Here is a 23,730-nt window from a genome sequence, read left to right as displayed (position 1 = left end):
TTGTTGCCTGGATCCATCCTTCCTTTGAGTTTTATTCTTTGATTAGTTGGCCAGTTTGCATGAATGGAGCTTGCGTATGCCCATGCCCCAGATGTCTGCATTTAGAAGTCAGACCCCTTCTGTTTTAACTTCACCAGTGATGGATAAAGAGTTCATTGGAATTTTCGTCATTTGATTGATGCCTTTTCAAATATTTATATTTGAATTAGTTGGTATATTTGAGTAATTTTTTTTGTTACTGTTGAATTGTTTTTGAATTGCTGGTTGGATTGTCACCTGTTCAGAAGGAGAAGCTGGACCTACTGGCCAAGATAAGCCCGAGGTGTCAGAGAATGCAGAAGTCCCCAGTGAACTTTCCTCCAATCTCAGGTGTGTCCTTCCCCAGTGCTTGAAAGTGTGACCACTCCTAGGACAAGCTGTGGTGCTTCCTGCTGTAGCTTTTGCTGCCGTCCAACACTTGTGCTAGGTCATAGCTTCTGCTGCATCCAACACTTGTGTGATGTCATAGTTATCTGTACACAGTAAACGAAAACTACTTGAACAGTTTTCTTGTACCTGGGTTACATGACCATGTTTGGAACATAGTAGCAGTTTGGGGAAGACTCTAGTAATGGCGAATGTCTGTCATGCTCTGATAGATGGCAGCTTTTCTGTGTTAATTGGTGTTCATAGTCCTCTGCAGAGTGTGTCAGACTGTCATGCTGACAGTGGCATTGGAATGAGTACTAATGTTAACCTAGTTTTTGTCCACTGTGAGATGATTGTGTGTTTCATATCTAATTTTTCCCTTCCAATACTTACTTAGAAGAATACCTCGGCCTGGGAGTGCACGACCAGCACCTCCCAGGGTCAAACGACAAGAGAGCACTGAGACCCTGGTAGGAGACAGGTGAGGCTGCCGGGCTGCGAGGTTTTAGAGAACTTGACCCGTGTTCTCTAGTGTGTGGGTCCTGGGATGCAGGGGTCTTCGGCCTGTGCTGAGAAACGGGGTGGGGTTGTAGGAGGTAGTGCTGGGAACACTTGCTTTAGAAGAAAGGTGGGGTTAGGTCATTGCCTTCAGCCACAGATCAGCATGCATTCCAGACTAGCAAAAGAGAGAAATGTGTGTGTTCATGTTTATGATACCTCAAAATGCATGTGCCCTTGCTGGGTTGTGTTTGTCTGACCTCTAGATAGAAGACTTTCAAAGCATAAAAAGAAAGAAGAGGTGGGCTGGAGAGATGGCTCAGAGGTTAAGAGCATTGCCTGCTCTTCCAAAGGTCCTGAGTTCAATTCCCAGCAACCACATGGTGGCTCACAACCATCTGTAATGGGGTCTGGTGCCCTCTTCTGGCCTGCAGGCATCCACACAGACAGAATATTGCATACATAATAAATAAATAAATATTTAAAAAAAAAAGAAAGAAGAGTTGAAGGCTTAATTGCACAAAAGTTAGAAACAAAAGGGGTCCCCAAAGCTGAACATGCCAGAAAGGTAATGGTTATGGTGGCTGGGCCTAGAGAAGCTGCCCTGTGAAGAGAAGTCCTGGGTCAGTGTGGCCGGAAGGGCCACATGTGCCATCCTATGTCTATCTTAGAGCCAATGTCAGGGAACAAGGAGGTCCCAAGAGCCTTTGTGGAGCAGAAGGACCAGTAAGGCTGGGATAGAGGGCTGAGGCCGAGGGTGGAGTGGCCTACAGCTCTGGGCAGCTGGAGGCTTTGGGTGGTGGAAGGTGGTGTTCTCCCTGTCCCCACTGTTTCCTGAGATTTCCCTTTACCTGTTGGGCCAACTTGATGTTTCCAGATGCCTGGGGCTGATGACAGCTGGTGGCTGATGGGCCGCTTCTAATGTCAATGACTCTCGTCCTGCTTAGGTCAGGAAGTGGTAAGACTGTCTCCAATGTGATCATCGACTCGCAGAATTCTGACAACGAGGATGATGAGCAGTTTGTGGTGGAGGCCGCCCCTCAGCTTGCAGAAATGTCAGAAATCGAAATGGTTAGTTCACCAGAGGGTCCTGTTTTCAGTAAATATAGTTAGATCAGCTTTCAGTTTATTTGATAAAGTTTTTTCCCCTAATTTTTTTCTTGTAAGCTGTTTAATATTTTTAGTTTTTTTCTGGTTTACATTTGTTTGTTTGTTTGTTTGTTTAATGACTTTGAAACTCAGCACACCTGATCTTTCTCCTTTTCTGCACAGGTGCAGGCAGGGGACCTGGAGGATGAGGAGAAGCACGGTGAGTGCTCTCACAGAGATGCAAGTGGTCATTCTGTGCCTAGCTGTGTTCTAGGGTGCGCACTGTTGCTGCCACCATGCTGACCTGTAGGAAACCACGGGACCTGAGATTAGTATGGGCTCTGGTCACAATGCAATCATTTTTTTCTGCCCAAGAAATTAATGCCTGTATACACACATAAATTTTCTAGAATCGAGTTTGCTATGTAGCCCAGGCTGCCTGGAACTCTCCATCCTCCTGCCTCAGCCTCTTAAGTGCTGGAATTATAAGCATGTGCTACCACACCCAACTCAGTTTCATTTTCTATTCATATAAAATATTTCCATGGCTTTAAGGTTAAATGTACACAGCTAAATGCATTAAGAAGTAGAAGTTTGTTGTTTGTTTTTTTGCTGTTGTTGTTTGAGGCAAGGTCCCATTGTGTGGCTCTGGCTGGCCTAGAACTGACTGTGGGGACCACTTTTGAACATCCTCTGCCTCTGCCTCATGAACACTGAGATTATAAGTGTACACCGCCCCTCAGCACTGAGGTGTAAGACCTTAGATCTTGTTCTTTCTTACTATAATTTCCCTATAGGTTCAGGTAAAAATATGAGTAATATTTCCATTTAAAAAAAGTGTGTGTGTGTGTGTGTGTGTGTGTGTGTGTGTGAACTTGATAGTCTGCTGGCTTTCGTTCCAGCACAGAGGCACAGTTTTGGCCACTCTTCATAGTGGTCATGGGACTATGTCATAATTCATCAGCTCAGTCTCATTGAAGCATATTTGGGTAAAAAAAGTGCTTTTTTGTTTATATTTTTTTGAGACAGGATTTCTCTGTGTAACAGCCATGGGTATCCAGTAACTTTCTTTGTAGACCAGGCTGACCTTGAATTTATAGAGATCCACTTGCCTCTGCCTCCCAAGTGCTGGGATTAGAGGTGTGCACTATTACTGCCTGGCAAAAAACAAAACAGAATACCCCAAAACACTTTTAAGTATAATACTTTATTAATTGTTTGAGAGTTTCATGAAATGTATTTTGGTCAGTTGCAAGTTTGTGCATTAGCCACCATCCACAGCACAAAGACGCTTCCCTGATGAGGTCTGAGGGCCGACTGTGGGTGGAGATACAAATTCAGAGGGCGGTTTGATGCTCTGTCCAGTTAGCAGAAGAGGAAGAATTCTCTCCTGGGGCTGGTGAGCTTCCCAACCATCAGGGCTTGGCCAGTTTTCTTCTGTGAAATAGGCCTTCAGTTCAACCAGAAAGTGGCTGTCACCGCCATAGCATTTGTGCCAGGGTTTCCCCCTGGTGGCCCCGTGCCTTACTGGTCGTGGTTCACAGGTTGTGCGGCTCAATCACACCGCTGAGACACCGCCCCCTGCAGCCCACATAGCACAGTAAAGCAGTGTTTCTAAGGGAATGATTTTTCCTAAGCTATTTATACCATGGAGAGTTCTATTCTCGCTTAATATAAAAGAAATAGCAGCTCTGAGGAGCCATTAGAACTGCTCTGTTTGCAGTGGGTAGTTACGTTTGGGGTGTAAATCCACATTTCTTCTTAACTTGTGGAAGAAGAAAAAAAAATCTATTTCTAAAACTCCTCTGTGACACTTTGTGACTAGCCTCTGCCAGCAGCAGGTGGCACTGTGTTCTCTCAGAGCACAATAGGAAGGCATTTTGATATGGAAAGAGAAAGGATGAGAATTCAGCCCTTTGTCCATCTTTCCAGTGAGGCCTAAGAATAATAAGTTGCTTCTTGGGGGAATAAGCTTAGACTGAAAACTTCTGATTTTTAACAGGTGGGCTTGTGAAAAAGATCTTGGAGACGAAGAAGGATTATGAGAAACTGCAGCCATCTTCCAAGCCTGGCGAGAAGGTAAGGAGCAGGGCTGACCTGGGCATTTGAAAACTCCTTTAGCTATCACGGTGGTGAACAGATGTGAAATCAGTGATCTTGTTCATGTGCTTAAATGCCCTTCCCCGCCCCAGCAGCTGACGTCCTTCTCAAGGCCCCTGCCCTCCTATTGCTGTTCTGCCCAGTGTTTTCTCCTGCTCTGTCCTGGCCACCACTGTGTCCCTTGCTAGTTCCTTTTCTTGCTGTTTTCTGAGCATTGAAATCTCGATCTTTTCATCTTTTATTCTCTCAAAACTTTTTGATTTACTGAGTCAGTTTCTTTAATAGTTGCATACATTTTTATAGTTCTTCTTAATTTTGACGTAATCACAAAGTTCAGTGAGGTCAGGAGAATTTTATTTGATATGTCAAAGTCTGGAGGCTGAAATCCCGCTGGCGATGGCCTAGTCATCCTTCTACATGCCTAACCAAAGTTAGGCGTGGGATAAGATGGCTGCCCCAACTCAATTCCCCAGAACTGCATTCCAGCCTGCAAGAAAAGATGAAGGAAAAGGCATGCCCTGCACTTTAGCATGCTTGCTGGCAGTTGGGTTCATAACTGTCACAAAGAACACTAGAGAGTATTTTGGCCTCTGTTGATTTGTTAACTTTAGTCAGATTCCGTTACCCTTCGTGAAGCTTGGGGCATGGATTTTAGGCTGAAGCCTTGACAGGTACCGGGTTGGGGAGGGAGCCGCCTAAGTGGGCTGAGGTGGTCTCCCATGTGTGCATTTATGTCAGGAAGCTTGGCACAAAGGGAGATGAGAAATGGGGTCCTCCAGCTGTCTCTTCCGTGACATTTCCTGGGAGCTGTTTACTCCATCTGTGTTTGCCAGGCTGTTCTGAAGTATGCCTCTCTGACTTCAGGGATTCGCCTGCAGTTCCAGGCCTCCTCTGCTTAGCCAGGCTGTCTTTATCCCTCCCTGACCCCCATGATGGGAGTTGCACCAGCCTGGACCCTGGAGCAGACCAGCTTCAGTTTGACAAATGCCTCTGTTGTCACACCATTACCACCTTCCTTTTTTCTTTTGGATTCCCTTGAATATTTAGTTTCCTAGTGCTTATCTAGCAGCCTGTCGTTTGTTTGTTTCTTTGTTTTGTTTATTTATTAAGTAAACCAGGGGCTGGAAGATGGCTCAGTGGTAAAAGACCTTGCTGTGCAAACGAGGACTGGAGTATGAATCCCACACAAACTTGTAGCCCTAGCACTGTGGGAGGTGGAGACAGGAGGATCACTGGGTCTTGCTGGCTGTCAGCTTAGCCAAAAACAGAATAAAACCAAACCATGAGCCCAGGTTCAGGAAGAGACTGTATCTCAAAAGAAATAAGGTGGAAAGGGATGGAATACACCTGACACCTTCCTATGGCTTCAAGTGAGCATAGGTGTGTGCACCTGGACACATACATGCATATTCATTACATAAACACAAAATCAAATCAGTACACTTTAAAAGGTAAAGAGACTGTACAGTTTCTTTTCAGTATACTTTATTCTGGTGTGTGTGTGTGTGTGTGTGTGTATTTGGTGGGTGAGAGTGTGGATGTCAAAGGTCAACAAGGTGTCCTCAGTTTCTCTCCACCTTATTGTTTGAGGCAGGGTCTCTCACTGGACCCAGAACTTCCTGCTCTGCTGCACTGGACTGTCAGCAAGCCCCAGGAACCCTCCTGGCTCCACCTCCCCAGCATGGGTAGCACAGGTTGCACCGCCATGGGTGCTAGGGACTGAACTCAGGACCTCATGTTCATGCAGTGAGCACTTTACCTCTGAGTAAATCCTCTTCCCAGCTCCGTGCTGACGCTTTCACCTAAATGTACATCCTACTCAGCTCCATCACAGCAGCTGCCTGTTGCCAGCAGACTGTGTTCATCCCTCCTCCCTCCCCTCCATAAGTGCTTAGCTAAGTGCTCCTGGACCAGACTCATGAATCAGGCGTGCCTTTTGTCCTGTCACTTCCTTTTGGAGGGAACAGGTTTGTTTTTTTTTTTTTTTTGATGCTAAGGAAATACTATTTCTAATATTTCTAATCTGGGTATTCCTCCAGCCTGGCTTTGAAGTTCATTGGAAGGAAAGAGATCTCTTGCTAATGGGCTTGAACTACATGTAATAGAATAAATACATTGATCATATTTAGTGTATTATTGTATTTTATTATTGTATGTTTATTGTATTAAACGCTTTATGCATTTCCCCAGTTATATGCTTGCTGCTCAAGAGGTTATACACTAGTACTAGCTTCCACTGGCATTTTTTCCGTAGTTAAAATTCATGAAATCCTTTTGAAAAATAACCAGAAATTCAGTTTTTACAGTGTCCCTTCCACTCTAACAGTTGTTGCTTCCTGAGGTTGGTAGGTGAAGGCACTGTGCACTGTGTGAGCAGTCGCAGTTCGCGCCTAACACATTTGACTGTTTCTCACTCGAGGTCTTCAGGTCTTTTTTTTTTTTTTTTATCTTGCTGCCTCTTGGCTCCTCTTTATTTTGGTTTGCTCTGATCAGATGTAAATGCTGTGTGGTTTTCCTCCTGTCCAGAGGTAGCTACTGAAACATCTTTCCGTGGATTTTGTTCTCTCCGGATTGGTTTAAAGTCTCTGTGATTTTGCTTTTTTTTTTTTAACCTCCTGCTCCTGTGAATCAGGTCCTGTTGGTGTCCGGTGGGAACTGGGTGTTATGTCACCTGTGATCTGCTTATATTTATTGAAAGAAAAAGGTAACAACTGTCAAGAAATTATGGGTGATATCACAGAGAAGCATTTAAAACAGGGCATGGTGGCATATTCCTGTAATCCTAGGAGCTGGAGGCCAGCCGGGCTGCATGAGACACGGTAGAAAAAAAAAAACCGGGGAAATGTAAAAACCTGTTGTATCTTCAGATGCCTCTTAATGAACTAAATAACCTTCCCGTGTTATATTTTAATTTAGGTAAATAGCCTTGCTCAGTTTGTTTAACTGAGTCTCCTGGGAGGGATTTTGGTTCCTTGCTTGGTCATCTGGGCTGCTCCTCAGATTCTTACTTGGCCGCCAGGTGGCGTGGTATCATCAGCCGCATGTCAACTCCCAGGGAGTGGTTCTAGAGAATGCCCTTTTCTGAAGCTTGGGTCAATACACAAGTGTTTTTATTTTGACTTAGTTTACCTGTGATTCTTATATTGTTTGAGTTGATTTCTTAGGGACATTGTTTCCGTTGACATTCTGTGAGAGGGGCAGAGGGGACATACTCAGTGCTGTTTCCTCAATGATCCTAATAGCAATAATAATAATAATTAGTATAATAGCAGCTATTATTGTATAATAACTACTATTAATACAATAACAATATTAACTATTATTATTATTGCTAGGATTTGTTTCCTTCATGAAAACTGAAGAAGAGGTCTGTTAGTTTGGGGGAATTTGGGTTTGTTTTTTAGGGAACTAGAGAGAGAGGTTTTGTCCTTGAGTCTGCGCTGTGCACAGGACATGATCACAGTGTCACATGGCCTGTGCGGTCTCACCAGTCTTGTCATTCCGGAGGGTGAGCCTCAAGAGTACGTGTGCAGGGTCCAGGTGAGCACAGATGCCTGTTGAGTGTCTGCGGCCTTGAAGCTGAGTTGGTTCTGATTCAGAATGATATCGACATTGTTTCAAATCACAAGTCACAGCAGTTAGAAACAAGGCCGCGGTGGGCAGGGGTGGTGGAGTGGATGGTACCTGTGTCTCTGAAAAGGACCAGTGCAGAGGCTGGCTGGTAAGATCCGGTTGCTGAAACAGGATCCCGGAGTGTGAGAATGATCTGTGGGGTTTTAGCGATGCAATGAAAGACTTCTACTTTAAAAATTATGACTGAAATACTCTCCTAAGCTACGCTTGGTGGCACAGTTCTGTTATCCTGGGACTCAGGAGATGGAGAAAAGAATCAGAAGTTCAAGGTTGTCCTTGGGTACATAGCAAGTTTGAGGCCAGTTGAGATCCCATCTTGAAACAAAACAAAACATGAAACAACCAACCAAAGACAGACATGCTTCCCCCAGCCCCTGCCTTCCCAGCACATCGCTAGTCAGTTGTCTCCCACCTGTGACACTCCCTGTTCCCCAGCCCCCAGCCTCCCCTGGGCACGAGCAGCGCAGCACACCAGTGTGTTCCTTCCCAGAGACTGCTGCAATTCTCCTTCCCATCTGGACTCCGCCCTGCAGGAGATCTGCTCCTGCCCACTGTACAGGACCCAGGTTGCTTTCTGTCTCCCAGCATCGTGGTAGCTTGTGCCATGCTTGACTCTGCTTCCTGATAGAGAGTAATGGTGCTGTAAGCGTATGGCTGTTCCACGTTTGCTCAGCTTTTGCAGCAGCAGACATAGAGGCCTACTGATTTGCATATGATATACTTCATTTTCCCCTTAGAAGTAGTTTTTACTCCTTTTAGTCCTTAAGTGTTTTAGTTTAAAAGGCTTTATATAATCACTCCCTCGAGTGTGTGTGTGTGTGTGTGTGTGTGTGTGTGTGTGTGTGTGTGCCCTGTCTATGCAAATGCATGTAGAGGTTAGAGGACAACCACAGGTATCAAGTTCTTCAGGCACTGTCCACCTTTAAAAAAAGGTTGTTTTTTTATGTATATGGGTGTTTTGCCTTCATATATGTCTGTGTGCCATGTATGTGTCTAGTGCCCACAGAAGCCAGAAGAGGGGTTTGACCCTCTGTACAGATGTTGTTAGCTGCCATGTGGGTGCTGGGAATCGCACCTGGATTTCTGAAAGAGAGCCAGTCCTTCTAAGCACGGAGCCGTCTGTCTAGCTTGTCTGCCTTTTCTTATGAGACAAGGTGTCTCACTCACCTAGTAGGCAGGCTGGTTGGCCAGCAAGCTCACCTGCCTGTCTCCACTTCTGACTCTAGGATTACAAGAATGTACCACCATGCCTAGCTTTCCCATCTCTCTTAACAAAAACATTTTAATTTGAGGTACCTGTGGATCTCTCTGAGCTGTGGGAAGCACTGGAAATGTGCTCTGAAGCCCCCTAGCTCGCCTTTGGGGTTCCCCCACACCCCAGTTACCGACACTAGCATAGCCAAACTCCAGAACGTTCCTGTCGCACGATCCTTCTCAGTGCCCTTTTATAACTTCACCTATTCTCCCCCACCTTTTGTTCCAGGCCGTCACGAGTGTGCGTGCCCTCCACTTTCGTCATTCTGTCTTTTCAGGCCTGTATATATGAAAGGACTCAGTTTATAGCTTAGCAGGGTTTTTCCTTTGGCATGATTCTCCAAGAGTTGTCCAGGTGATCGTGTGTGTGTGTTTGTTGCTGTATATCTTCCATTGTATTGATATACCATAGTTTATTTAACATATGTGGGCTATTTCTAGCTTGTGACTACTTTTTGTTTGTTTGTTTTCCTTTATTTTTATTTTTATTGTGACAGATCTCAAGCTGACCTCAAACTGGCTTTGTAGCTGAGGATAACTTTGACCTTCTGAGCCTCCTGGTTCTACCATCCAAGTTCTGGAATTACAAGCATATGCTACCATGTCCAGCTTGTAACTAGCTTGAATAAAATGTCAATGTTTATACATAGTTTTTTTGTTTTTTTGGGTTTTTTTTGTTTTTTTGTTTTTTTGTTTTTTTTTTTTTTTTGAGACAGTTTCTCTGTGTAGCCCTGGCTGTTCTGGAGCTCACTCTGTAGACCAGGCTAGCCTCGAGCTCACAGAGATTCGCCTGCCTCTGCCTCCTGAGTACTGAGATTAAAGGTGTGCGCCACCACTGCCCTGCTCTGTATAGATTTTATTGTGAATGTAAGTTTAATTTTTTCTGAGTAAATGGTAGGCTGTCTGTGCATTAATCGCCTCTCTGTCATTGTGACAGAATTACCTGAAGAAAACAACTTCAGGGGAGAGAGTTGTGTTTTGCTTTGCAGCTTCTGGGGTTTCCATCTGTGCTGAGTCAGCTCCATTGCGCATGGGGGGGCAGAGGGGGCGGGGGACCAGGGGGGGATTGAGGGCACGGCGAGTCTGAGCATCATGGTGGAGAGGGTATGCTGGCAGCAGGGCACAGCTCCTCACTCCTGCAGCTGAGAAGCAGAGGGAGTGGAGATGGCAGGAGCAAGCTGCACTCAAAAGCAGCTCCCAGTGCTTACTTCCTCCAGGCAGGCCCCGCCTCGTAACTGTGAAGTTCTCAAGGGTGAAGAGAGACCCTTCAAAGGCCCCTTCATTATTCAAGCTGTAGCCTGGGATAGTCTTTAAAGACACCCAGACTCCCTCACCAGCAATCACTAGAGACCCCGTTTCTTCTGCCTGCACCTGGCGTTGCACTTCGAGCCGCTGGAGCTCTTGGACACTTTCATGGCTTACTGCTGACCGCGTGTCACCTCCAGTGAACTCTCTGTCTCTTGTCCCTCTTCATGTTGGTTTTCCCGCTTGCTGTCACCGAGTTTTGTGAGCTCTCTGTGCTCACTGACTGTCCGTGTCTTCTCTGCATCGGGCAATATGCACACGCGTCCTCTACTTGTCTTTCCAGCTTCTTGATGAATCCGCAGAGTAGACACTTTAGTTTCTGATAAGTTCTGGTCCACGGGTTTTCCTTCTGCCGCCTCTAACTTGCCTGGCTCATTCCTAAAGACTTTCTCTTCCTGCTTTCCCTAACTGAAGGAGCGCTCACTGGTCTTTGAGTCAGCCTGGAAGAAGGAGAAGGACATCGTGTCGAAGGAGATAGAGAAGCTCCGCGTGTCCATCCAGACCCTGTGTAAGAGCGCGCTGCCCCTGGGGAAGATCATGGACTACATCCAGGAGGACGTCGACGCCATGCAGAACGAGCTGCAGCTGTGGCACAGCGAGAACAGGCAGCATGCTGAGGCCCTGAGCAAGGAGCAGAGGTGGGGGCTGCAGGAGGGGAGAGATGGGGGCTATGATTGAGATACTGATGAGCTCGTTCAGAATTGTAACTAAAGAAATAGACTAGCCACTGAGAAGTGAGATTTATTTAGAGAGCTGTTTTATTTAGAGCAGATTTCTTTAGAAAGGTGTCCTGTGTTTCTAGTCAATAATCTAGAAGCATGTGGCTTAATGTGTGACCTTTTTTTTTCCAGAACACATGATATGACTGAATGATAAATTTGTAAATTCATGTTACGAAAAAGCTGAGTTATAATTGGTTCCCCTACCTCCTTTTTTTGGGGGAGGGGGTTTTGAGACAGGGTCTCACAGTGTAGCATGGATGGCCTGGACTTCACTATGTAGACCAGGCTGGCCTTGAATTCACAGAGATCACCTGCCTCTGAGCACTGTGATTAAAGATGTGTACTGCCATGCCAAAATGAAACTGTACTGTCTTTTCTTTTTTCATTTTTTAGAAATTAATATCAACAGCCGGGTGGTGGTGGCGCATGCCTTTAATCCCAGCACTCGGGAAGCAGAGGCAGGTGGATCTCTGTGAGTTCGAGGCCAGCCTGGTCTACAAGAGCTAGTTCCAGGACAGGCTCTAAAACTACAGAGAAACCCTGTCTCGAAAACCCCCCCAAAATTAATAATAATTTCATAGTAGAATTACACACATCACTTTTATCACTTTTCCTGTTTTCTTTCCTCTAGCCCATCCTAAGTATCCCTCCAGCCCCTCTGATGCCCCCACTCTCAAATGGTTAGCCTTTTCTTTTTGATTGTATATGCATATATGTGTGTACACAAATACATAAACACTCGTGCTAAGTCTGCTTTTATTGTGCGTATGGTTTCAGGACTGACCTTTTTGTATTTGTATTAGACAACCAATATGGGGGTTCTTTCTTACTATTATGTTCAGTCCCATGAATTTGTAAATATGCAACATGATGAAATCTAGAAAATCACCGAGACTACTAGTGCTGATTGAAGTGTCAGCCCTGAGAGCCTTGCTTGTAAAACCTGACCCTGCTCTACTGCAGCAAAGGGCTGTTATAGGCTTTAGCAGCCTGCAGGGAAAGGTTACGTTTGACTCCAGCATTCTGAGGCATAGTCTGTACTTGTTCCAGTGCTCTGCCCAACAGTGAAGAGGTCACCTGTCCCTTCTGAACAAATGGGGCATGGGCAGAGGGAGCCCCTCTAAGTCCTGTGAGCCTTATCCAGAGGAGAGGTGTCTCCTGTCTGGTCCAGGCTGGGCCCCACTTCCCTATTGCCCCTCGCTCCTTTTTGTGTATATACTTAAGGACTTCATACCTATCACTGAGGAAATATTAGCTCCTTTTCATCTTAGTTTTTAAAGGGAATCCCACGTGGGCTAGGGAAATAGCTCTCTGATAGAGTGTCTAATTAGCATAAAGCCCTGGGCTCTCCCTGGTTTTGTGGGATGTTAACAAGCTTGGCATTCTCAGGTTTGATTGCACTGTAGGCCTGCTAGTTGTGAGTGGTGCTTGGCACCATTCTTAGGGGTCTGACACTTAACTCTTGCCTTTTGGGTTGGAGGAAGCGTCACAGACAGAACCCTCAGGACACTGATGAGCCGCTGGTTGTCTCCCCGCAGCATCACAGACAGTGCAGTGGAACCCCTGAAGGCCGAGCTGTCTGAGCTGGAGCAGCAGATCAAAGACCAGCAGGACAAGATCTGTGCCATAAAGGCCAACATCCTAAAGAACGAGGAGAAGATCCAGAAAATGGTGCATAGTATCAACCTGACGTCCCGAAGGTGAACGGCCAGCCCTGCAGAGATGGAGCCCTCATCCTCATGATGGGAGAAAAGGCAGGAAACTGTCACTCTAGGCCCAGTCTGTTGAGAAAATGGACTGCAGACGCCCGGACCCAGCTAAATACAGAACTTTCGGTTTAGGCTCTAAACTTATTAAAAGGCTGTGTTTTCTTACCTCCTTCCAGCTGCCGTGCTCGCTACTTTAGTCTTCAGCTCGCCTCTGTGGGAGGGCTTGTTTCTTTGTTCTTTGGCAAATATGTTTTCTGCTGCAGCCTGTTTAATCCTGCCCCCGAATTTTCTAGCAAGTAAGTTGTGTCGCCCTACTGGGGAAACAGCGGGTCTTTATTTCTGCTTTTGAGTCCCCCAGGAGGACTTCCTACCAGCACCGAGCAGAATGATTGTATACTTTTTGGTGGGTACTTAAAAATAGGACGAGGCTTGAAATGATTAAGTTACATTTTGATTTCTACCTGAAAGGGGTCATTTCAGCCTGTGTCCATGTAAGGTGCCTGTCATTTGTGGGGTCGCTGCCCTCTTACTATTGCACATGCTTCGGGGCAGTCCCCTCATGGCCCTGCTGTCTGCTTTTCTGACCCTTGAAGTTCAGATGCCGAAAGAGAATTCATTCTGGCCTTTATGGACGTTGTCTGATGGGAAACTGTCCTGGGCCACCTCCGTGGCTTCCTTCAGCCTCTAGGGTACTCGCGACGGATAAGCAGTCCCCCAGGGCCCCTGACCTTGTAGCATGAAGGGCAGCACAGTTCCTTTCCTCCGTGTAGGTGCGTGCACCGAGAGCTGTGATTTCGGAGAGCTAAGGAAGAGAGTACACCAACCTAGAGTTTGTGTTTGTTTTCCTTTTTTAAAGGTGCATAGGTTTTTTATGGTTTATATTCAGTTTTTTTTTCCTACATAAAGTACTGTAAATACTTCCTAAGGTCTTGAATTATTGTATAAAGGGTCTCACTGTCTTTGGAGGTTCTTACCGGCTTAAGGTCTAAGGTGGCCCTCATGTTTCTGAGTATTTATTATGTTCACCAAGGCGAGCCCTGGTAAGTGTGAAGACTGCCTGAGCACATTTATTTCCTAAAGACTTACACACATGCACAGCTAGTGTTTCTCAGTCAGTGGAAGGCAGCCGCCGAGTTCTCAACTGGGGGCCATCGGGACATCGTGTAGACTCCCTTCAGCTGGTAGGAGTTCTCCTGGCTGAAGCACACCACAGTACTCTGCCAACCAGATGCTTCTGAATACTTTGAGGGGGAGGGAAGGATTGTTTGTCAATAGTCTTTTGTATGTTCATAATCTCTTTTCTACTAAATTGAATGACTTAGCCATAACCCTAAGTGAACCCTATGCAGCTCAAGTTAAGACATATATATACATACATATATATACATATATGTATGTATATATAAAACCTTTTATGAATTTGTATATATGAATAGAATTTTATGTTGCAAAATTACATACATTGTATGTGAGTAAATTTTATATTCTGTAGTCTATCAGATTGTATCATAAAGTTTTATTTTTCTTTTATACATAAATCATTAAAATAATCACCTATTTTTCCTATAAGTGTACAGATTGTCAAGTTGATACAAAAAAGATTGTAAGCTTTTGGATTTTTAATATTCATATGTGTTCAGGGGAAATAACTTCTCATCCGTTCTGGGACACACTGCTTTTCCTGTAGTGACGGCACTTTATGAGCCCGCTCATCCTCTGCTAGAAGGTTTAAGATCACTTGTGACATTTCTGAAGGCCTGTGTGTGTGACTGTCTGTCTTGAGACATACAAATTATTTTAAGAGAGTACAGAAGTGGAATCTCTAGTTGTGTTTTCCGTCCTGTGGTTCGTAAGTTTTCTAGAAGTGTGGAGTCACACGTTAGGGACTTGAAGTTACAGACTCAGCCGATACTTATTTGGGCTTAGAGAAAGTGTGTGGAAATAGCCCGGGTGCAGTGGGTAAAGTGTTCACTGTGCAAGTGTGAGGGCCTGAGTAGGGACCCCAGCACCCACGTAAAACTGCCAGATGTGGTAACTCACATCTTCAGTCCCAGGGCTCCTCCAGCAAGATGGGAGACGGAGACAGGGAAGCCCCGGGGGCTGGACCAGCCTGGTCTCTGCAGCAGCAAACAAGCCCCTGCCTCAGATGAGGTGGAAGGTGAGGCCTGAGTTCCCTTCTGTGTGTGCACTCATACACAGACCCAGACATACAGCTGAAGCGGTAGCTCGGGCTAACCTTCGTACTTGTTTTCCTTCCAGTGATCAACTGTACAAAAAGTAATAGCGAGTAAATATGTGAAGACAGAGTTACCCTCCCTGTTGTGCCTGAAGTACCAGTGAGTGTGGGGTGGGCAGGCGTCTAGTTGGTGTTGACAAAGGATTTGGTGTTCTTCACTTGTGTTTCCAAGCTGCCTGAACTAACCAAGTTCACCCTCTATTTTTGATGGGCACAAATAAGCAGAGAAACTCTTTAGCTATGGGTTTTAAGCATTAAGTTGGTTGAAGCAGTTTGAAAACATCCTGGAAGGGCTCCACGTAGACCCTGCCTGCGGCCTGCAGTGCTGTGCACAGAAGCGTTCCTTCTGGGACCCTCGCAGCCGCTGCTCCCCAGCCCTCTCCGAGCCTCACAGAGGGGCCAGGCGCCGAAGGCTGCTCCTCCAAGAGAGCTCTTCTGTTGCCGCTAGAACTCAAGACCTCCTCATTCCTTTATTTTAAACCTGTCAAGACATCCATCTTGCTGTTAAATACTTGGACTCCTAAGTCGTAGGAAGGTTACAATGTCTACAGAGCCAAGAGGCCTCTGGAGAGAGTGGACACGGCTCCAGTCACCTCCAGACACTGCTTGCTTGTTACTTTCTTGACCAAGTGTGAACCAAAATTTGAATTTTCCTTCCTTCTGTCTGTAGTTTGTGATTACTGGTCTGTCTGTCCTCTGATCTGTGTATCAGATCTGTCTTTCTGATGTGTTGTGCCTGTCCCTAACAAAGGGCCTTGCTTGGTATTTATTGAGAAAATGTATTACCACAGAGTTTAAAAACATATTTTACATTGTATATGGTATTCTAGCAGTTTCCATTGCGTGGATCAGTCAGGTATCTAATCTGTGAAATTATGTAAACTCCTACTTCTAGACATCTCTTTTCTAACTATATCTTGATCTTCCCCCCACCCCCACATACACACACTGTGACATCAGAAACATTTTGTGTGACAGAGAGAAAATTTTGTACAGATAAATGAAGCATTAAACTCATGACAAGGGCTGGAGAGATGGCTCAGGGGTTATCCATGGTGACTTAGAACCATTAGTAACTCCTGCTCCGGGGGCTCCATTGTCTTCTGAACTCCTTGGGCACACACATATACAGGCAAACATCCATAAACATAAAAAAATCTAAAAAAATTTAAACTTATGATAAAAAGGAAAGCAAGGAGTGTACCTATATACCAAGGTCACAATTTTATATGTTTGTGAGTAAGGACATGGACAACGTGGATTATTTACGTACGTGTGGTGTGTGCTCATGCACGTGTGTGTGTTAAATGCATGTGTGTGCATGTGCTCATGCCTGTGTGCAGAGGCCAGAGAAGGATGTTCAAACTTGCACACCCTGCCTTACCCTTTAATAAGAGTCTCACTGAATTTGGAACTCCTTTTTTTTTTTTTTTTCAGCAAGACAGTGATCCTCGCTCTTGTCCCTTTCCCTCCCCCAGCACTGGGGCTGTCGTCCTGTGTGGCTGTGCCTGTGCCACTCCTTATGTGGGTGCTGGGGATCCAGACACAATCCTTCATGCTTATACAACAGGCACTCTGCCCTCTGAGCTTTCTCCTCAGTGCCTGAAAGTGGGCCTGAAGTAACTGGGGGACTTCGTTTTGTTCAAAAACTCCCTCCATGCGCTCGGGTTCAGCATCTCTCAGTGCAGATTGGGCGCTTGGATGTTAGGCCTGTCCTGGAAGCTGGAGAGCCAGATTCAGGAAGTTACAAAGAATGGTTCGTCTTGGTCATGTAAAAAAAAGAGAAGTGGCATATGGAGACATGTTAATATAACATTGACATGTGTGTGTTCTAGAATTCAGAAGTTACTTTACAACAACAGTTTGGCCAGCTTTCAGGGATCTCTGAGAATGGGTCCCTGGAAAAGAGTTGAGGTTGTGACTCCACGTATTCCTAAGAAAATAGGATTCCATCTCAAACCTGTCTTTGTCGTCCTGTCCTACTAACCAGGAGGGGTCTCACCTCGGAGGACAGCAGTGCCCAGCATGCAGCCGTGAAAGCATAGCCCCCTTCGTTCTAAGAATAAGCCTGAATTACTGAGTGCAGAACTGAGAGAGTCATCTCAAGGGCAAAGAGCAAAGGGCACAGTGGCCCCAGACACCACCCCCTCTGGGCTGTCAGCAGGCTGTTCTGGGTCCCGTCTTTGTGCCCTTAAGCTGGGATTTAAACTAAACAGATTTCCTAAAGGAAATGCACACACAACCACACTCTGCTAAAGCTGCTTTTATGGACATTTCCCCTCAGAAATATTTCTCTCTGGAAAAATAAATTCACAGGATGTAATTAAAGCCATTACGTGTGTATGTTGGCTGAGCCTGTTCGTAAGTGCTTCACCAAACGGGCCACCAAATCAAGAAGTGAAGGCAGGTTTTGTTCCTGTCTATCAACAATGATATTTATTAATTGCAGTGCAGGGCATTTGGAGCCTTTATGGCTTCAGAAATAGCCTTCTGCTGGTTCCCAAGGTAGTGCCGTTGATTCTGACCCTGGTGTGGCCTCTGCAGGAGCCTCAGCTTCCACAACAGCCCCGCTTTGTGCTGTGTCCTTTGGTTTGGGCCCAGGTGGAAATAAATTCTAAGCATGAGAATAATTAACTTCTGAAAGAAAAAGTCCCACAAATGGTGCTTGTGGATAGCACAGCTAAGAGCACTTACACGCTATGACTTCTTTGTCTTCTGTTTTCCAGGTCCTTTAGGGGAGCCTTTCGTACACCACACATCCTGGCTGGGGATCCAGCTGGACTTGCTCCTGGTCCACAAGGGAAGCCAGAAACAGTGTGGGCGAGTGGTGAGAAGCACTCCTTTAGTTGCTGAGTGAGGAGCCGGGTGGCCTGCTGGTGAGGCCACAGAGCAGTCTCTCACAGTTTTTGAGTTGGTGGTAAGATGGTACTTTATGGGAGAACGTGACAGAGCAAAGCCACTCACTGCATGGCCAGGAAGTAAAAGAGAATGAGGAAGGTCTGAGTCCCACAGTCCCACAGTCTGATGGTACATTCCCAGTCAACCCAGTTTCTGACATTTGGCTCCTCCTAAGGGTTCCACAATTTCTAATACCACGGACTGGGGACTAGGCCTGTAATATCTGTGTCTTTTGGGAATAAACTGTCGTAGGAGTCTACCCTACTCCAAGTGGCTTCTTTCTGAGGTTCTTCACTGACATTTGCAATGACCTTTGTGTAGCTGGCTTGCATTCACAGGGGCCAGTTCTCTTTTTTTTTTTTTTCCTTTTTTTGGTTTTTCGAGACAGGGTCTCTCTGCAGCTTTTTTAGAGCCTGTCCTAGAACTAGCTCTTGTAGACCAGGCTGGCCTTGAACTCAGAGATCCGCCTGCCTCTGCCTCCCGAGTGCTGGGATTAAAGGCGTGCGCCACCACCGCCCGGCTGGGGCCAGTTCTCTTGGAGGCCACTATTCGACGCCCATAGGTTCCAAGGGACAGTGTTCCACTTTGATTGTCGCTGTATTTCTGGATCTTGTTGGCTCTGGCTGTTGAGGGATGTTGATCCACTTGTCCTCATAAAGTCAGGCAAGTTCCCATGAGAGAAACACACACTCATCCCAGCAAAGGGAGAAATGAATGTCTGCAGGAGATAGCTTCTCGGGCAGCTGTGAGGTGAGGTGAGGTGAGGTGAGGTAAATGCCAGGGGTCACACAGGTAGAGCAGGGCTGGGAGCCCAGGGCCCTGATGGGCAGATGGGACACCTGGTGAACTGGAGAAAGAGCTCCAGGGATGGTGTGAGGAGGCAAAGCAACCATGTCCGTGTGTGTACAATAGGAGGTAGGGGGTGGGGTGGGTAGCTGGACTTGCCTAAAAAAGGGCCCCAGAAGCCGGGCGGTGGTGGCGCACGCCTTTAATCCCAGCACTCGGGAGGCAGAGGCAGGCGGATCTCTGTGAGTTCGAGGCCAGCCTGGTCTACAAGAGCTAGTTCCAGGACAGGTTCTAAAAAAGCTGCAGAGAAACCCTGTCTCGAAAAACTAGAAAAAGAAAAAAGAAAAAAAAATAAAAAAAGGGCCCCAGATGGGCACAAGGCTGGTCTTCAGGGGTCATTAGCAGATTTATGAGTCCAGCTAACAGAAGCCAGGCTTTATGGGAGGAAAATGTTACCTGGCAGGGAGGACCTTATAGTGAAGGGCAGAGTCCAGGGTGTGCAGCCCCAGCCTACCCTGCTGGGAAACTGCAGTCCTGTGTTCTGGAGCCCCCTGTCCTGGATTCACTTCCTGACCTGGGCTGGGAGTCACTCAGATGCTCTGTCTGTCTGAGTTACTGCCCCTCTGCTCCTCTCCCACCTCAGGCTGAGGTTTCTTCAGCTCTAAATGTCCCACGGTCCCAGCACCCAGGAGGCACCGTGCACAGGCGAGTGCCGTCTCCGCCACCCTTGCCTCCAGCAGCTCACGGAGCACCCCCAGACTCTGCTCAGATGAAGCCAGGATTCTTCACTGCAGGAGAGAATTGCAGTGTAGGTCAGGACAAAGCCAATGTCACGTTTACTTAGAAAAAAGCGTTCACAAATACTGAGGCATGGGGATTAAGAGAGGCGACAGTTAGGATGGGGCAATGGCTAGTGGAGAGGAGTGCTTGCCACTTTTTCAGGGGACCTGTAACTCCAGCTCCAAGGGAAGCAATACCGGAACCTCTTCTGGCTTCCTTGGGCACTGCATGTATATAGTATATACAAATAACATTTTTTTTTTTTTTTTTTTTTTTTTGGTTTTTCGAGACAGGGTTTCTCTGTAGCTTTGGAGCCTGTCCTGGAACTAGCTCTTGTAGACCAGGCTGGTCTCGAACTCACAGAGATCCTCCTGCCTCTGCCTCCCGAGTGCTGGGATTAAAGGCGTGAGCCACCACCGCCCGGCACATTTTTTTTTTCAAAAGAAAAGTAAGGACAGTGGTCACACTCTGGAGGGGGCACAGGTTTCTCAAGAGAGTGTCGCATTCCAGGGTCCAACTGTGGACAGATTTTGGGTTTTGAAATTAAATTGTTCAAAGGGTTTAAATATGAAGTAAACGTGTTTTAGCTGGGTGTGGTGACTCATACCTATAATCTCAGCACTTAAGAGACCGAGGCAGGAGATTTGCCCTGAGCTGGAGACCATCAGAAAGAAGGGAGGGGAGAGGAGGAAAAGAGGGAGAGGTTTTGAATTGACTGACTGATTTCACGGACTTCTATGCTGGGGCCCGAAGCCCTGGTGGCAGGGGGACAGCTGCGGGATGTCTCCCGTGGCTGCTGTATGTACACACGCAGTTCCCTGGCTTTGCTCAATCTTTCCTAACAGCTGGAACAGTGCTACAGGCAAGGGCAGAGAGAAGCTGAGAATTTTTCTTTCCACATTTTGCCGGTTCCTGGCTCTTCAGGAAAGCAGTGAGCAGTGAGCTGGTTCAGGTAACAGAGGACCTGATCACTCAGCTTTGGAGCTGTGATACTGGCTACAGGGCCCCCACCTTTGAAGGCACAGAATTGCTGTGATTTGAGGACCTAGCTTTGAAAGGCTGGGACCAAAAGGCTTTAGTTACTGGGGCTTGAACTGTAAGCTCTGAGGTTTAGGAGTCTGGCATGCGAATTTTGGGTATGTAGGGCTGTCAGCACCGAGGGAGCTACCTCTGTTTGTGATTTTTATTCGAATGGAGTAAAATGACCCTCAGCCAAGTGTTATGACAGGAACATACATAAGGGCAGCCCATAAAGTTCTGAGATTTTCTATATCCTCTGGTACATGGCACTTGTGGAATTTGGGGTCACTTCCCAAATCTGGGTTATCATCCAGTGAAGTGGCACTTCTCACTAGCTACAGTGACGGGATAGGACTGATCTGTACAGGAACTGTCCCATTTGGGGTCCACCAGCAGGATGTGGATTCTGCCTCCCAGCGCTTCACAAGTTGGTTCTGGAACTTGGGTAGCAATGTCTGTGGAGCAAGTAGGGACAGGAAAAGATGTTCTGAACTCAGTGGTGAAACCTGAAGAATCTTCCCATCTCCACCAAGGATGGAGTTCCAAACATGCTGCTTCATAAGAGAATAGTAGATGCGGCTTGCTGAGAACAGGTGCCCCCCCCCCCCCCAACACTGCCGAGGGCTCAGGACCAAGAGAAATGTCCGTTTCAGGCCCCCATTGATTCAATCTATTGCCTAATTCTCACGCTTCAGGGCAGGAGCCGTGGAGGGTCAACATACCTGACTGGGGGGACAGCATCCTTCCCTATATGCAACTGAGGGACTCAGCCTGGTGTCCCTGTTGTTTTTTTTTGGAAAGCCCTCTACCTGCCTGCAGTGTGGGAAAGGGCTGAGGTGGGATGAGGGGCTCCTTGCTGGATTCCTTTCTGGGTAGGTCTTCTGAGCTCAGAAAACCTGGGAGAACTGGGATTTTGTAGGGGAGAGATATGTAGGGTTAGGTGGGCTTTGAGAAAAGGCTTAACCCAGTTAGCTGTAGGCTCTGAGGTCTTGGGCACAGCTACAGCACTAATCAGGTTCCTGACCTTGGGGTTCTGACTTTGGGGGTGATGGTAATGTGTGGGTCAGTGAGAATGTGACCTTCCATTTGCCTTACCCCAGGCACAAAGAGTGCTGCCATGTGTTGGGTTGAGAGACTAACTTCCCTTCATGCAGCAAGGGCGACTAATCTCTTTACAAGAGCAGCCGACCTCCCCAGGGGGGCAGTGGAGGCAGGTGAGAGGCATGGTGGTGTGAAAGGAAGGCTCTGCTCAAGTCGCATTACCTCCATGCAAAGGCTATAAAAAAAGAGGGCAGCCCCGTGGGACCACGGAAGGTGGCATAGCTGAAACCGACTGCATGCTAGAAACTTTGACAGCCTGACCCAGGCAAGATGCTCCTAATCAAAACCTCATGTTATTTAATAATTTTTATACAATGTATTTTGGTCATATTCTTTCCCCTCCCCAACTTCCTAGATTCTCCCACTCACCCAACTTCATATTCTCATTCTCTCTCATACACACACACACACACACACACACACACACACACACACAAACACACACACACACCACACCGAATAAAGAGAAAAACCAATCTTGCCAGATACGGTGGTGTACTTTCCAGCACCAGGGAAGCGGAGGCAGGTTGATCTCTATGAGTTCAAGGCCAGACTGGTCTACCTAGTGAGCTCTAGGCCAGTCAAGGGCTACAGAGTAAGACCCTCTCTCCATGCACTGCCCCCAGTCTTTAAAAAGTTTTCGCTTTCCCTTCCTCCTGAGGTAGGATAGAGAGGGAAATTATGGGGTTGTGCGGAGGACAAGGAGCCCCCTCATCCAGGAATTTGGTTGAAGCCTCTTGCCTACAGAGAAGCAGGAATTTCGGCCCAATTCATGGCTCCAGGTCTTCCCTCCTCCCCAGCAATAAATCTGCAGTTTTCTAGGACTCTTACCACAGAAACTTTATTTACGGGAAAGGACATGTACAAAACTCTGTATGCAACCAGTGGCTCCTGGTTTTACCTTTTCAGGTAAAAATTCCATCCAAGGCACGTCTGAAGCCACCCTATAATCTCATATATACACACACATATATAGTTTTGGAGCAACCTTTTGAGATCTAAATTGAGAGCCATCAAAATGGTGTATTAGCTAGTGCTAAGGTTGGGACTCCCTTGAGCTACACTTGGGTACGTCTTAATACTCTCTTCTAAGTCTTGGGGTTAAATCTATGTTAAAATATCTTTAATAAAACCTCAGATTTGCTCTTACTAGTTCTAGAATTCTTGTCTGAGTCAAAGCCATGAATCCAGATTGGCCCGAGTTGCAGTCTCTAAGAGAAAAACGGGACATTGTCTGGCTTGGGTGACAGCAAGTATTATTATCTGTTCCCTTACCACAGGAACTTCCTCTTCTGGCCACAACCTGGTATCCACTATTCCGTTTCTGTTTCTACCAAGTTGATTCCTTTAGTGACCTCCTACGAGTGCACGATTTGTTCTTTATAGGTGGCTTATTTTACTGAGCAGTATCCTCCAGGGTTGTCCATACTGTAGCCCGGGGCAGAGACTTTTTAAGGCTGTATGGATGGTCCACAGGGCCACATTTTGATGTGTATTTATCCGTCCATGCACATCTGGGTGGTTTTACACTTGAGACATCCGAGCTAGGGATTTGCGGTTGTGGAGAAGAGCGGTAAGGCTGGGCCACCTGGCTCTCTTCCCTGCAGTGTCACTGGTGACACCTGTATCTCATGCCAGCGGCGCTGTCTGCTGTTATCAAGCCCAAACACCACCGCAGGAATCTCTTCTCTTTCCCTTCAACACCCTCAATGCCCATGGCTCCAGGCTGCCCCACCCAGCTCTACAGACCTGGGTAGCTGAGTCAGCCTGGCCGTGAGGATATGTGGGGGGTACTTATGGGTTGCTAGCTCTCAGCTGGTGTGCCATGACCACACAAAGACGCAGACAAGTAAGTCACAGCCACCGTGACTCGCCTCCACCTCACCGCACGGCGGGGCGCTTCTGTCTCCTTAAGGCGCAGCCTTCCCTGATTCCTGCAAGAGACTTTCGCTAAGTCGCGAGGGAGAGAACTAAGGACCCGACGGCGAACGCGACGCCCACTGTGTGACCGGGGTAAAATCGAGAGTGCTTGGGGAAAGTCACTCGGTCAACACGCCTCGCCAGGCTACAAGCACAGCTGGATCCATGCAGACATTCTGGGCTGCACTCGACTTACACCCCTTTACAAGTCATCGACTCGGAAGGCACCGTCAGGAGCCGCACCGTAAAGACCGGTGGCGGGCGTTGCCTC

The 23,730-nt window shown here is 46.9% G+C and overlaps 1 protein-coding gene across 2 annotated transcripts in view; it reads left to right on the top strand.

Moving 5' to 3' along the window:
- Positions 1-12,893, top strand: part of Traf3ip1 (TRAF3 interacting protein 1) — a 38,350-nt gene extending 25,457 nt beyond the window's left edge. The window contains exons 9-15 of one of the 2 annotated variants that reach the window (XM_038339856.2): positions 288-369; positions 806-889; positions 1,854-1,977; positions 2,179-2,215; positions 3,998-4,074; positions 10,702-10,925; positions 12,548-12,893. In XM_038339856.2, the coding sequence (XP_038195784.1) occupies positions 288-369; positions 806-889; positions 1,854-1,977; positions 2,179-2,215; positions 3,998-4,074; positions 10,702-10,925; positions 12,548-12,713 (794 nt within the window). In that variant the 3' untranslated portion in view covers positions 12,714-12,893. Of the gene's footprint in view, positions 1-284; positions 370-805; positions 890-1,853; positions 1,978-2,178; positions 2,216-3,997; positions 4,075-10,701; positions 10,926-12,547 lie in introns of both variants that reach the window. The other variant, XM_038339855.2, reaches the window with a different exon arrangement.
- Positions 12,894-23,730: the final 10,837 nt, after the last annotated feature.

The sequence above is a fragment of the Arvicola amphibius genome, chromosome 8 (assembly GCF_903992535.2).
Source record: "Arvicola amphibius chromosome 8, mArvAmp1.2, whole genome shotgun sequence".
NCBI classification, from domain to species: domain Eukaryota; kingdom Metazoa; phylum Chordata; class Mammalia; order Rodentia; family Cricetidae; genus Arvicola; species Arvicola amphibius.
The sequence above is the reverse complement of the archived record's forward strand: the minus strand, read 5'-3'. Positions and strand labels throughout refer to the sequence as shown.